We start from the raw sequence: 16,010 nt of genomic DNA, 5'->3' as shown, positions 1-16,010 counted from the left end.
TTTTTTTTTTTTTTTTTTTTTTTTTGGTACGCGGGCTCCTCACTGTTGTGGCCTCTCCCGTTGCGGAGCACAGACTCCGGACGCGCAGGCTCAGCGGCCACGGCTCACGGGCCCAGCCGCTCCGCGGCATGTGGGATCTTCCCAGACTGGGGCACGAACCCACGTCTCCCGCATCAGCAGGCGGACTCTTAACCACTGCACCACCAGGGAAGCCCTTATCAGCAGTTTTGATTTCTGCAGTTTTAGTTACCTTCAAGGTCTGAAAGTATTAAATGGAAGATTCCAGAAATAAACAATTCATAAGTTTTAAATTGTATGTTATTTTAAGTAGCATAATGAAAACTCTTATGTGCTGCTCTGTCCCTACCAGGGCGTGGCGCATTCCTTTGTCCAGTATATCCATGCTGTATATACTTCCTGCTCATTAATACCTGTATAGGAAAATACATAGTACAGTTGACCCTTGAACAACGAAGGTTTGAACTGCACAGGTCCACTTATACTCGGAATTTTTTCAGTAGTAAATACTACTTACAGTACTACCCAATCCAAGAGTAGTTGAATCCAAGGTTGGTGAGCCCCAGATGCAGAGGACTGACTGTAAGACGCTTGGGCTTTCTACTGTGCAGAGGGTCCACGTCCCTAATCGCAGTATCGTTTATGGGTAAGCTGTATCTATAGGGTTTGGTACTATCTGTGGTTTCAGGTATCCACTGGGGGTCTTGGAATGTATTCCTCTTAGGTAAAGGGAGACTGTTGTATTATGTGTTTAAGGGGGTTGTGTGTGTGTGTTGAGACATGATGTAAGCTTTATTGTCTAGACTTTGATTTATCCCCCTAAACACGCCTCAACAAATCTGTCATTTCTTTTGCCTTGTAGACTTAGCTTCCTACACTTATTCACTTTTTAGGGATTCAAGCCTTCTGTGTTATTCACAAACTCCCTATCACCTGAAAATTGGTACATCTCTTTTCTCTGCCACCTATCTCTCAGATTGTTGATGGTAGAAATGGCTACTTTGTGTACACTTTCTGCCAACTCTGTCTCTTTGAGCAGATATTGAGATATTGCATCTCATAAATGTATGACATTCAAATGAAATTTTCAAATTCTTTAATTCTAGATTTGTAGACTGTCATTTTATTCCATTCCTATGTATAACTTTATCTATTAAAAGCTTAAAGTTCTCCATATATCGAAACTTTGAAACATAGAGAGAAGAAATCATAATTGATATACTTAACAGATTTAGTAATGGCAAAGTTTACTTATGTTGATTTCAGGTTTTATTAAGTCACTCACACCCAGAGAAGGCTTAATAGCAGGTTCCTGTTTTTAGGAATATTTAAAATGTGGCATTGGGCTCTCTGGAAGATTGTGAGGAAATTTTGAAGGTATAAAAGCTGGAAAAAGTATTTGCTGGAGAAACTAGTAAATTTCTAACTATAGGCGGCCCTCCATATCCACTGGCTCAGCATCTGCAGATAAGGAGGGCTGACTGTACTGAGCCATTTATATAAGGGACTTAGGCATCTGAAATTTTGGTATCCGAGGGGAGCCCTCGAAACAGTCCCCTGCAAAAAACAAGGGACGACTGTTATATGTATTACTTCTTTTTATTTTCTAAAGCTTTAATGAGAATATTGAACATAATATAAAATAAACATTTTTAGGAATAGTCACTAGAAATATAATAATCATTATGAAGTAAAAATTTAAAAACCTCTCTGCTTTTTAGAACAGTAGACTGATCAGATAAATTGTTTACTTAGTTCTTCAGATAGTATATATGCTTCCCTTCCTCCAGGAAGCTTTTCTCAATAACTGGATTCCATTCTTAAGATTTAAGAATATTTGGCTTTCAGTTAAATTTATAGTCATTATATTTATGAGTGTTAAATGTTGTATTTTATGTATTTCTGTGTTCATAATTATTGAAGTGGGGTATGCATTGTCTTGTTTTTTCCTTTTTTCTCTGTAGCACACTCTATCTCTCACTGTAGTCCTAACTATGATGCCCATCACATAGTGATTCAGAAAGTTTAACTTGTATCCTTCAGCCAGTCAGAATCATGAATTGTTGTCTTAATCTTAAAAGAGAAATTGTTTCATAGGCTAAAGACATTGTGGAATTATCTCATATTGTTTTTGTTAAACTGATAAGGAGATAAAAGATTGATGCTGTCAAAGGGGGAAAGAGTAAACACAGTATGTAGATTGTGTTCAGCAAATAAGTTTATTGTTACATTGACCAGAGAGGATTCTCTGTCCTCTAAGGCTAAGATTGTTCACAGGAGAGGAAATTGATTGTGCTTTATCCAGTAGAAGAAGTGGTGGTATTTGTGAAATAGATCCTGTCATATTTGAACTTATTCATTGGTGGAAAAACAAGTATATAAAATATTTATTTTATATATTCTTATGAAGAATGTGAAACGCTGAACCAAATAGTTGACATTTTTACTAATGTTTACATTTTGATGGAAGCAGTTTCCTCTAGCTATCTAACATAGGTCTGATGTAAAGTTCATTTTATTTTTGCTTTTCACTGGAAGCTCTCCTGGCTGTTGCGATCCAAGATGTGTAAAAACCTAGAAGTTAATTTGAAATACTTGGGAGGAACTGTTAATGTTATAAAAATATCTTGTTTATCAAATGTAATGAAATAAAACTATTGATGATGAGAATTTACTTTTGAATAATGGAGGCAGGAAAAAAATTAGTAAGCGTCTTTCATAAAACTTACTTTGGCCCTTTTTAAAATTGTGCTTTCAGTAGTATTCTCACTAAACTAACTCAAAGAATTTGAAAAATATCTTTTTTTTTTAATATGTTTGTAGTTTATGTGTCAACTCACTTGTGGGAATAGTGAATGAAACTTAGTTTTTGGTAACTATGCCCTTGTGCTCTTTATTTGAAATATCTTCAAAATAATTATTTGAGTAGAAAAATAAAAGAATAACAAGAATCTCCCACCAGCTAGAATGGGTAAGTTCATGTTTTTGCTGTAGGGTGTAGCACTTCTAAGAATATAATTAACTTTGCTTTTTTTCTCCTTTTTGTCCACAGCCTCATGATTTTGATGAATGTCGCTTTGATATTAGTGTAAATGATAGTGTTTGGTATCTTCGGGCTCAGGATCCAGATCACAGACAGCAGTGGATAGATGCCATTGAACAGCACAAGGTGGGTCTCCAATGTTTACCTGTCCGTAGAGACCTAGGCAAGAGACTGGTGGTAACTCCTTTAAAATAACTTTGAGATGTATATATGTTCCTGAAAAGTTGAACATGATTGTGGTAAAGATTAAAGTGGTACAGATGTAAATTTTTGAAATAATTTTATTTCTAACACTTGAGTTACACTAAGGGAATTTTCTGTGATAAGTATTTTTAATTGTTATTAAAACAAAATATGCCCTTTTATATAAAACAAATTTGGTTTTTATATTTAGGGTTTGCTTCATAGTGAATGCCTTTTATATGATCTGGATAAAAGGATTCTTAAAATAACATCAAATTTTAAAATCCTAATATTTGAAAGCTTCAGTGTTAATTTTTGTTGTCATTTGTAACCATTTGGGTATATTCTTAGTATAAACATTTGTAAATTGTTAAATTTTTGTAAATATGAAATTTTCTAGTAAACCTTGAGAAAGTCTTCCTTACCTAAATGTATGAGCCATATTCTTGTAATTTAAAGCTAGTTTTTGACTTCTGCTATGAATAATTGGTAAGTAGACTAAAGAAATACATGATATTAATAAGTATGCATTATTAGCAAATTCAGTATATCATGGTAAAACAAGGAATAGGGAAAGTTATAAATTCACCATGCCACTCCTGATTGTGGCTTAAGAAAACTTTGGACTTGTTCATATACTTGTCTGTACTTGTTCATTTGGGTTTCACAGAGTTTAGTTGAAACACCTGTTTTGGTTATTTAACAGGCACAAAACATCTACACACAGAAACACAACAAGAAAAACCAGTCTGACCTGGGATACTACAGGCACATTCTTCTTGATATTAATCATGCATTGGCTTTTATTTCTTGATTATGAATTTTTCCCAGCCTAAAGAAATCTGACTGTGTAATGCTTTCTTTTTCTCCTTGTTTTAGCTTTAGAGTTATATTGCTTTAAAACATTTTGTGAATCTTAGTTATCTTGATATTATTACCTCAGAAAACAGTCTAAAAATGAGAAACAGTTTTCTTTTATTTAAAAGTGATGAGCCGATAGCTAAGACATGGAAGCAACATAAATGTCCATCAACAGATGAGTGGATAAAGAAGATGTGGTATATATATACAATGGAATATTACTCAGCCATAAAAAGAATGAAATATTGCCATTCGCAGCAATATGGATGGACCTAGAGATAATCATACTAAGTGAAGGAAGTCAGATAGAGGAAGACAAATATTTTATGATATCACTTATATGTGAAATCTAAAAAGAAGATACAAATGAACTTACTTACGAAACACAGACTCACAGACATAGAAAACAACTTATGATGACCAGTGGGGAAAGGAGAGGGGGAGGGATAAATTAGGAGTATGGGATTAACAGATATACACCACTATATATAAAATAAACAACAGAGATTTACTGTATAGCACTGGGAACTATATTCAGTATCTCATAATAACCTGTAATGGAAAAGAATCTGAAGCTGTATAGCTGAATTAATACAATATTGTAAGTCAACTGTAGTTAAATAAAAATTTAAAATAAAAATAAATAAATAAAAGAGAGATGAACTAGAATTCCAGAATCTCAGTGCTTTGGAGCTGGGCTTACTTGGATACAAGACACTGCAGCCTCTGCCATGTATGACATATGTGACCTTGCCTGACAATTCACTTCTTCTAAATGTGTTTAAGAACACATGAAATAATATATGTAAGGTTACTTACCAGAGTGGCTGATGCCTTTTCCCATTTATGACACAGTGGAAAAAGAAAGGGTTTTGGGAGTCACAACTAAATTCACTAAAATTATACCATGTTTTTTATGGATGAAGAGTTCTACATTCAATGAGAGTTGCTAAATGTGCATATAAGGAGAGTGGCCTATTTTGTGTAGTTAATCAGGGCCAGCCCTCTTCCTAGTGATTAAAGACATTATTAAGTAGAACTAATTTATATGTTTATATCTGAGATGACCTTTAAAGGCTTAATGCTAGCTTTCTCTGTTTTAATTAAGCGTATGTTATTTTGCTCATTCTTCTTAGTAAAGCTGATTCAGGAATCTTTGCAGGTTCTCGTTTTATTTTTTCTCCTTGGATGTAGAATGATGCATAAAGCATATATTTCTTCCATATCATTGATTTCTTCGCACCCTTGAATAATGGATAGAATATAATCTTTGGGTCTCCCTCAGAGTATTGTGACTTAATGCTCGATAACAGATTTTTGGTGAATTTAAGTTTAGAGAATAGGTTCAACAACAGCGTTCCAGATACATTGTATAAGCTTTCTGATTTCTAAATATGGTTTATTCATAGACAAGGAGAAATCATTGTTAATTGTTATTCTTATTAGTACTTATTTAATTTTAATGTAAAACATGTGATATGTACCAATTAAACAACATATCAGTGAAAATTTAAATTGAATTTGAATTCTAAAAATAAATTGAGTTCTTAAACTAACATAGGAGGGAGAAAATTCAAGAGCTATCACTAAACATAACCAGCAAAGTTTTCTTTTTTTTTTTCCCCCCATAGATCAGGAACAGGGAGGTAGTGAGGAGGTGCATCCTGATTCATTCTTCAAAATCACTTAAGACTATTAATGTGGAACCTAAGTTTAGTAATTTTACTATTTAAGCAAGCATTCTTATATTGATATTCAAAATTAAAATCAAATTGTTAAGGCATGATGATGATGATGGTGATAGGAGCTGCTGTTTATTGAGGGTCACCAAGTACTAATTATTGTATTGTGTACTTCATGTGCTTTATTTTCTGTCTACTATCCTGAGAGATGAGGGAAATATTGTTTTACAGACAAGGAAACAGGCTTAGATTAAACTTAAGTAACTTGCCAGAGATTATACTACTTTTTGGCTAGTGGCTACCTAGGATTCAATTTTATGTTGATTGTGCTTTCTATCAGTTACCATTGGCAGAATGTTTGAAAATAATTCCCATAGGCTCACCTCCTGCAGGTTAGAGTGTGTCATCTGAGTTCTGCTACCATATATATACAAGATAAATATGAACACATCTTTCTGCCCGTGGATTGCCGTAACAACGTTTTATTGTAGTGTTTAAGCACTGGATACTGGTGCCTGACACATGGGGTTAAATCCTGGCACTATTACATAATAGTTGTGTGACCTTGGTAGATTACTTAAAGGAGAAGAGATGACCATAATGCAGTATATACCCCCCCACACATCTCCCCACAAAAAACAAACAAGCAAGCAAAATAACCAAATTGTGATAAATCAAGAATATTGTATAATATTGTGTAATATTCCCATCATTCCACCTCACTCACTTCAATTCAGAGTTACTTCCATGGCACCACCTGTCCTTATGATGGCCAGACAGGACACTTGGAACAGCGGACCTGTCTTTTTCTCTTCTCATGTCATCACATAGTCCCTCATTGCCTTTGCTATTAGGCCTTTGTTAGGGCTTCCCTGATAGGTTTTAGCTGGAGAAATTGGAGGTTTCTATTCTTTTGTTTCCAGGAAGCTGTTATGCTCATTATAATAACCTTTATATATCAGTCAGTTTCACATACATACATACATACCAGGAGTTCTAAATATTTTATAGAACCTCTTCAACAATAATAATATGGTAGAGGTGATGATGATGATAAACTTTTTTGAGGATTAGAGTGTGCCAGATATAGTGATAAACACTATACACTTTATCTCATTTTACTCTCACAATCTTATGAGGTTAACATTATTGTTCTGTTTTTACTGATTAGGAAATTGAGACATAGAGAGGTTAAGTAATTTGTCCAAGGTTAAACTGCTAATTAGTGAAGGAGCCAGCATTCAGACCCAGGTCTGTATGACCTGAGAACCAGAGCTTTTATCCAGCAAGCACTTCTGCCAATCCTATAAGTATGTATTCATGGGAAATATATTTTGTTGACTTAACTCATGGGCTTCTTCAGTCACAAGGTTCATATATTTTTTTTATTTTCTTCATATCTCTGGTGTTCGTTTTGGACCATAAAGGCTCAGAGTTACAACTTCTATGTAGGAATTAGCACAGCATTGGACACATAAATTTTCCAGTTGAAATAACTTACAGTATTGTAAAACAGGTTTTATGAGGGAAATGTGTAATTTTGGGAGGTTTTTTTTTTTTCACCCTTTTATCTTCATGGTTGGTGTTAGAATGATCACTAACAGAAATACACTAGGGTTCTATGTTCTTTGTCTAGCTCTGTTGTTTTGTCCTCCTTGGTATTCATTCCAGCATAACTTGCTCAGTACAAGCGAAGTTTTAAAAAGATGATTCTATGATTTAAATTTTCTCAATATATTAGAAATTGTATAGTTCACTGTGACATTAGACAAGTAGTCCCTGTGGAAGAAAGGTATTTCTGAGGTCATTGTTAAATTCAAAGATTCTATTTTAATTTAAAATACGGAAAAGGTCATATGTATACCAGACCAGTAATTTTATTTACAGTAGTGTGCTGGCTTTGTTATGTGGAATCCATTCATATTCTGCATTTCTCCTTAGGATTTGAGACAACACTAAATAAATCTTTAAAGACAGGGTGTGCTTTTTTTTTTTAATCTCTTAGCCATCTGCCATGTTGTCTTTGAAGTTGAACGAGATTTTGTTTGTGAAAATTATTTGAAAACAAAGAGCTGTATGAATGTGAAGTTAAGATGGTTATTTTTTATTTGGATAAGTTAATATATTTCTAGTAAAGATGTATCTATGTATTATTTAAGGGCTTCTGTGAGCGTTTTCTGCGTAATTAGTTAATAAAGGAAATATGATAAACCATCTGTTGATGCTATTTAAAAGAATTACAGGATTACTCCTGGAATCTTCTACAGTTGCAATGTGTGTGATTTTGAGTAAACACAGTTTCTTCTTACCGTGACAGAAATAGGCTCCTCCACTTCACCACCCCATCCCTCAAAAAAAAAAAAAAAAAACTAGCAGGAAGGCTCTCCTTGCACTAGCAGATATAAGAATCTTGTTGAAAAGTTAAGTTTTTTGGCTCTGACAGAGTTTGTGGTAATCATGACATTCCCTTATTTCCATAAGGGAGCAACCTTAGTAGACCCTGAAATTTTGGTGGTCATGGACCACCCATATTCCCCATATTTTGGAAAGTATCTGATATAAAAGGAGTCATAGGAAAATACACAATTTAGGGAGGAAGAATCCAGGTAATTTTTACAGATGTTGATTTTCTTTGGTGAGAATCTACAGGCAGTTGTTTTGCAATTTAATGTATATGCATTTGTTCCTTTGTGAAGGCCCACTAATTCATATGTGAAGCTCCATTTTATTACTTTCAGAAGAAAGGTTTATTCTCAGCCTGAGAAGTTAAGGGATTTCTGTCCAGGAAATTATGTGGAAAAAGATTGTCACAGTTGAGCAACCTAAACAATGCCCAAGACTCACTTTAAAGATCTTTTTAAAATTGTCTTGCTATTTGCCATAATGAGTTTTCTTTTTCCTGTGGTGTGTCAGGGTCAGCTTGATCTTGGTGCTTTTTCTTTACTTTTAGGAGCAGTTTCTGCTTATTTGACACCTTACTTGTTTTTGTCTTAAATTTGACATAAACTTATTAGAAAAGTATTTTTAAATAGGTAGGTGGCAGAATATACCTGTTTCTTCTTAGCACTTTTTAAATATCAAAGTCATATAAAGTCATCCTATCTCTGTTTGCCTTTTTTTTTTTTTTTTTGACCGCACGATGTGTGGCATGCAGGATCTTAGTTCCCAACCAGGAATCAAACCTGCACCCTCTGCAGTGGAAGCTTGGAGTCTTAACCACTGGACCACCAGCGAGGTCCCCCGTTTGCCATTTTTAGCCAACTATAATACTGGAAAAATTTCTTAACAGATTCTAGAGGTTCTTTCTATACTTGTCTGCTTTATAAATGATTATCATGTAAACTTAGCTTTGCAGTTTTGAATCTGATTAATTGGCAAAGGCTTAAAACTACTATTTTTTAGTGTATACTTTATATAAGTAATTTCATGGGGTCAGTGGACTAGAACCAATTTTTCTTTTACATTATTTTCATCATTACTGCAGTGATGAAGGGATGAAGATGGAATCAAATTTTACTTTTCCTTTACATTCAAGAATTTTAATTTTTAAGGGAAGTGAAAATCCAGTAACTAGCTGCCGGAGTAGTCAGGCCTTTGCCATTTTCTCAAATAAGTTGTAGAAAAACCCAAGTAGGTGGTATCACAATTGAACTTTATTAACCAGCAAAAAACCTTCATTATGTCTCCGGATGTTTCTCTCAAGATAAGAAATTTGGTTAGTTTCTAACAGTGGGAGTTAATTGCTAAATTGCTTGCAGTAATCCATACATGGTTAGTAAATTTTTTTTAACACCTAAATGTAGATAGTGTCATACTACCATGATTTTAAAGGTTGGTGAAATCAAGAAAGAAAACATGGTATTAACTTATATTCTTAGCGTTCTGGGAATAAAAATAATTCTACTGTCAAGGGCTTTTAAAATAACTTTTTTAGTTTCTGTTGCCTACAATTTTGTTGTATGCAAAAGCTGAATTCACCTGAGCCAACATTTGCATTTGTCCTTCCATACGTCGCCTAAATACTTAATGAAGTATATCATCTTAAAAAGAGGGAATAAATGTCACTAATTTGTACTTTTCAGCCAGGTTCTTTTATCTGAGGAAGGTGTTTATCTTTTACCAAGATAGTAAAGGAAGAATCAGGATTTTACATGGAACAGTGAATAAAGATATTTAGGTAGCTAATCATATTAACTGTGTGGTTAGTTGAGGACAAATAATTTGACAACATTTGATGTCAGAAAGGTAGGGAGAGTCTTACAAGTCAACAAGAAAAGTTTACACAGCACAATTTTAAAAAAAAAGGCCAAAAGTCTTGATCTGGCACTTCATAAAGCAGATATCCAAATGGGTAATGAACATATGAAACGGTAGTCAGTGTCATTAGCCATCAGGGTGATGTCATTAGTCACCACTGCAAATTTAAAGCAGTGATGCCAGCATATGCCCATCTGAGCGGCTTAAAAAATAAAAAGATGTAACACCAAGTGTTGGTGAGGCTGTGGTACAACAGGTGTAAACTGGTGAAACAATTTCGTAGAATCTACTAAAGCTGAGCATAGTTGTCTGTCTAGATCAAGTGAGTATTGAAAGTTTGAAAACATCTCACAAGTATTGATGTCATAGGTTCATCCATTTTTAGTTAAGCTTTTTAGGGTACAGGGGGTACAGGCCAACCCATGTTACCTTGAAAAATGGGAATATTGCCAGGAACCAAGAAAATTTATAATGCCTTACCTGCAAAGAAAGCTGAAACTGTACACTTGTTTCTGAGTGCTTTTATTGTTAACAAAACTCAGTTACTCAATCACCTGCCCGCACCTACAGTTAATGTAGCTTAGTTTCATTCTGTTATTTCTTCTCTCTTTCATGACTCCTGTTTATCTGTGTTTTGCTCTCCCATCCTACTTAGTTTGTTTTTCCTTGCTTTGTCATGACCTTTTCCTACTTTCGGCTTCTTTTCGGCTTCAACTCCTGCCGCTATCTGCCCTGATCTCTTGGCATTTCCTAAAGTAAATGTCTTGAGAAAACCCGATTGCCTTTTTACTCCAGGTTACTATTGGCCACCCTAGGTCCAATTATAATGAATTGTATATTTACTTGTACTTAAAGGATAGAGTGGGATTGGCAATTATTCAAATAAAATGTTCTGAAAAGGTATTCTATAATTTTGTATAGAGTTTACCAAACTTGCAAGTTTTTGTAATGCTTACCACATATTTGCTACTAACAATTTAGGTAAATATTACTAGATGTTCAGCTGATTTCTCTTTTATTAGTCTGTAATTTGCTTGCAGAATGTTTCTTTAGATAAGAAATTTTTAAAAAAGACAGTTAATCTAGAGTTGAATAACTGTTCCATATTGTTACTATAGAAAATATTAAAGAAAATGAGGCTGTGTGCTATAGAAGTCCTTTTTCTTATTTTTAAACAGTGTTTCAGTATTGTATTTGAATTTTTATTTAATCAGGAGGGAAGATTTCTGACAGTCACCAGGACAGATGGGATTCTGCTTTTTCTATATCTGATGTGGAAAAGTAATGGTGGGTGGCATGGCTTACGCATATTGACAGCAGTGGAAACTATTTTCTAATTTTACTTGCTGAGTATATTGGACATTAGCTGGGAGAAAATGTTTCTTAAAAGTATCAAGGAAAAAAAAAAAAAAAAAGTATCAAGGAACACAAAACTGCTCTTTTTCACCAAACACATCTTTTTAGCTAATAGCTTAAAAATGATTTTGCTTCTGTTGTCTTTATTGCCTGGTAAATATTCTGGGCTGGTTTGGTATTGAGGTATGAAAGACAGCATTGGGTTAAGAATCGTAAGAATAGGTAGCAAAGTAAATAATGTTCTACAGGTTAAAATGTTATACTGAAAAAAATTCTGGGGGCTTCCCTGGTGGCGCAGTGGTTGAGAGTCCGCCTGCGGAAGCAGGGGACACGGGTTCGTGCCCCGGTTCGGGAAGATCCCACATGCCGCGGAGCGGCTCGGCCCGTGAGCCATGGCCGCTGAGCCTGCGCGTCCGGAGCCTGTGCTCCGCAGCGGGAGAGGCCACAACAGTGAGAGGCCCACGTGCCGAAAAAAAAAAAAAAAATTCTGTCATTTTTTAGTCATATAGCAAGTTCACATTCTTGACAGACAAGACAGGATCATTGGCAAGAATGCTTGTATCACTGTTCATACCCTAGCCTAGTTCTCTTCAGTAGTACCCCTTTGAACTGTACAGGGATAGATGAGTAATTAGGCACTGTTATCATTTAATTCTCCTGGAAGTCTTTCACTGCAAGTGTTATTCCTATTTTGCATAAAAATGAAATTGAATGGATTATGAGAACATTGATCAGTGAGTGGTAACATTCCAAGAACAGCAACCTCAATTTTTTGTAATACACCCCCCCCTTTCTAGTTAATTTCAGCTTTTTCTCATGGATGCGTAGTTGAATACTAAAAAATAAATCATCAGTCTGCCTCCTTAAAAGAAGAATCTTCCCCATACAGTTAGATCTAAAAATTCTTAGCAAGTCTTTTAAAACCATTCCTGCAAGTAGTTTTATTGATTAGATTTCATTGGTTTTTGCACTGGTTTTTAAAAGTAATTTTTGTTAATTATAAGGAAAAAAAATACAAAACTACCATCAGTCTTATAACCAAGACAATTATTCTTCTTTTTGGTGTATTTCCTTCTTATTCTCTGTACATTTTACCCCTAAAATATTATGGAAATAACAAGTTTATATCCTGTTTTTTAAAAAATCTAACATCATTTTGTCCATATAACACAGCTTTATTAATATTTCATTGTATTATCATTTTGGTACTCATTTGCTTATTATAAGACCTTTAGATTGTTTCAATTTTTTTTTTTTGCATTTAGTATTTAATGCCTTCCTACATATTTTCCTGTAGTTTAACTGTGTCCTCATAATAGATTATCAGAAGTAGAATTGCTAGGCTTAAGGATACAAGCATTTTTGATATATGTTGCCAGATTATTTTCTAGAAAGATTGTGCTGATCTACATTCCATCTGCAGAATGTGCAGATCTTCCTTTCACTGCATCTTTACCGGCATTATTAATTTTTTAGCCCTTTCTAAGTGAGATAGATTAAACATGTATTCTGTGACTTTATTTTTTTGTTTTTATTTTTGTAGAGGTGATATATGATTACTGTAATAAAATTCAAACAATATAGACAATACTGAAAACTATAAAAAAGAAAGTGAAAATTTAGGCCACATAGAAATGACCACTGTTCATCCTTGGTAAAGATTCCTTCCAAATATTTCTTTACATGTATGCCTTAGAGTTTTACATAAAAGAGACCATACTGCTTTGTAGCTTTTCCTTCACTCAACAGTAAGTTATGGGTATCTTTTCATGTTTGAAATAGATCTCCGTTCCTCCCTTACCCCCTAAGAAAGGAATTATAGAAAATTTAAGTGTGGGACCAAAGCCCCAGAATAATTAAGAATGTTCATTTACTGACCATTTTTTTATGTGCATCTGTTTCTTTTAGGATCCTTGCAGGAAAGAATTAATGGTTCAAGTCCCCTAGCCAAATACCATCTTAACGTTTCAGCAGTCCTGCGTGTACCACTGATACATATTAAACCTGTTTTTTCTCTTATTGGGACATTTAAGGGAGCCTCAAAAAGTAATATTAATTGTTTTGCCACTGTCGTCTCTTTGCAATTAGATAAAAAGAATGGGATTATGACCTTTTTATTTTGTGCCTATGAAACTTCCTTCTAAAAGAAAATATATTTACATTGGCCCTTTTCTCTAGGACAAATCATAAATTAAGAAAGTTAATGAGCAGTGTTGGTATTTTGTTACATCTGCTGCTAGCTTCTTTTTACATTTATTTTCCTCTATATAAGTGTTTCTGGAGTAGAGATATAAAGGAATATCCTGCCTTTGTGGGAAGGTGAAGAAGGAATGGTAGCTAACACTTATTAAGCACTTATGATGTAATATAAATATTACAAAATATTATTAAAGATTTCTTCACTATAAAGCACATTTCTTATAACTTTGTCTATTTCTTCAAGTTCTACTATTTCAAGACAGATATTTCCTTACAACAAACAGATGCTAGAACAAAAGACTTCATTACAACAGTGCTAATACAACACATTTTAAATAATGGATAATAAGTGAATATGGAGGCTGATAGTAGTTTAGTTTAATTGTACTTCTACCTCTAACAGGGACCTATAAGCAGTGTATGGACTTGATCCAAGGAGAAATATGGAGCCAAATAGGATTTAAAACAGAAAGTGAAGAATCAGATGTCTGTTTTTAAAGGACCACTCTGGCTACACTAGAAAGGATTTCAAGAGGAACAAGACTAAAAGTAGTTAGAAATCTGGAGGATTTATCCAAATGAGATACTAGGTAACCGTAACTAGAAAATGGCAGTGGGAAAATAGAGAAAGGGACAGATTTGAGAGAAGTATAAGCAAAGTCTCTGGATGTTGAAGCAACATAGTAATGATTAACATCATGGGCCCTTGAATCTGGAATTAAATCCTGGCTCCCTTACTTATCATTTGCATGACTCATTATGTAAAATTACCTATAAATGGGTATAATATTAGTGCCCATTTTACTTAGACTATTGAAAGGATTAAGTGAGATAATGCACTTAAAGCACTAGCATCATGCCTGGCACAAAGTAAGTATCCTAAGTATTAGCTTTTACTATTGGTATTGGTGTTATAATTTATCCAGGGTGGCTCTCTGAAATTTATATATCAAATATCCATGTAAAATTGCTCAACTCTTTCATCAGCCCTCCTCTCAAAGCAAAACAAGAAAGATCTCCCTTATCCTTTAGTTTCACCTTCTAAAGCTAGGGTGGAAAAATCGCTTAGCAGTCTTCCTTTATACAGCCTCATTTGATTTATCTAGTTATTTCTTACCTCCATTTTGTTTTTGTTTGTTTGGTTGGTTGGTTGGTTTTTTTGCGGTACGCAGGGCTCTCACCGCTGTGGCCTCTCCTGTTGAGGAGCACAGGCTCCGGACACGCAGGCTCAGCGGCCATGGCTCACGGGCCCAGCCGCTCCGCGGCATGTGGGATCCTCCCGGACCGGGGCACGAACCTGTGTCCCCTGCATCGGCAGGCGGACTCTCAACCACTGCGCCACCACGGAAGCCCATTACCTCCATTTTAATGTCATTAAGAAATGACAATTGGACTTAAGGGGGAAGGATTAAAAAAAAAGATAAGACTGAGTTTCAGAGTGCCAAAGTTAGTTTATATAACTAACTTTGTATCTTTTGTATCACGGATTGGATTCTTAAAAAGCTTTTGGTGCAGAGGCTGTACTCGTAGCTTCCTGATAAGTCTACTTTAATTTCTCCTATAGATAAAACAATGTGTCATGGAGTTCAAAACCCTAAATTAAAACTGTAAGAAAGAGGAAGCTCTGAAATCAAGGAGAGTAGAGGCAGCTATTGTTAACTCTCTACTTCTACAGTATCATCTTGTATTTGGGCATTTTTTTAGTACTTTGGATTTCCATAGGCAGTGTCTTATTTTCTTTTACCCCCCTAGCATTCTTTTAACACTTAATAGGGTGTGCAATAAGGCCTTGGTTAACCCTTCCAGCCTCATATCACTACAACACTGCTTATTTAGATATTTCTGTAAAGGAAAGCTTACCTCATGCTTATTAGAAGAAAATGCAAAACGAATAACCAACTAAGGTCCGCAACTAAGGTCCATAAATGACCTTCAAAGGAAGTATTTTATTTGTTACTGGTTTTTAAATTATGGTACAAGAATGACTAGGAAACATTCCAGTATGATTTGAGAAAAGTATCTTGAGGGTAAGCAAATGTTCTACTCAGTGAAGTTAACTGTATTGCTGCTGGGTTCTAAGCAGTTAGAAATGGATAAAATCTTTTATAATACCATTTTCTTAAATATATTTTAAAATTTCTTTGATTCATGAGGTACTGCAATTTCTGGAAAACGTTGTAGGTTGAACCTTTCCTCATCTGATACATTATTAGTGTTGCTCTTCTGAATAAATAGTGTTTTTTAAAAATAAAAATCTATTTATTTATTTATTTATTTTTTGGCTGCATTGGGTCTTCATTGCTGTGCAGGCTCTTCTCTAGTTGCAGCGAGCAGGGGCTACTCTTCGTTTGCAGTGCACGGGCTTCTCGTTGCGGTGGCTTCTCTTGTTGCAGAGCACAGGCTCTAGGCAC

At 34.7% G+C, this 16,010-nt stretch overlaps 1 protein-coding gene across 3 annotated transcripts in view; it reads left to right on the top strand.

Annotated features, from left to right (window-relative positions):
- The window catches only part of CERT1 (ceramide transporter 1), a 132,452-nt gene that overhangs the window by 39,093 nt on the left and 77,349 nt on the right, over positions 1 to 16,010 (top strand). For all 3 annotated transcript variants that reach the window (XM_024732779.1, XM_024732780.1, XM_024732778.1), the window contains one exon: positions 3,071 to 3,187. In XM_024732779.1, coding sequence (XP_024588547.1) covers positions 3,071 to 3,187 — 117 coding nt within the window. The remainder of the gene's footprint in view (positions 1 to 3,070; positions 3,188 to 16,010) is intronic.

The sequence above is a fragment of the Neophocaena asiaeorientalis genome, unplaced genomic scaffold (genome assembly GCF_003031525.2).
Source record: "Neophocaena asiaeorientalis asiaeorientalis breed wild unplaced genomic scaffold, Neophocaena_asiaeorientalis_V1.1 scaffold515, whole genome shotgun sequence".
NCBI classification, from domain to species: domain Eukaryota; kingdom Metazoa; phylum Chordata; class Mammalia; order Artiodactyla; family Phocoenidae; genus Neophocaena; species Neophocaena asiaeorientalis.
Note: the sequence above shows the minus strand (reverse complement) of the source record. Positions and strands in the feature narration are given on the sequence as shown.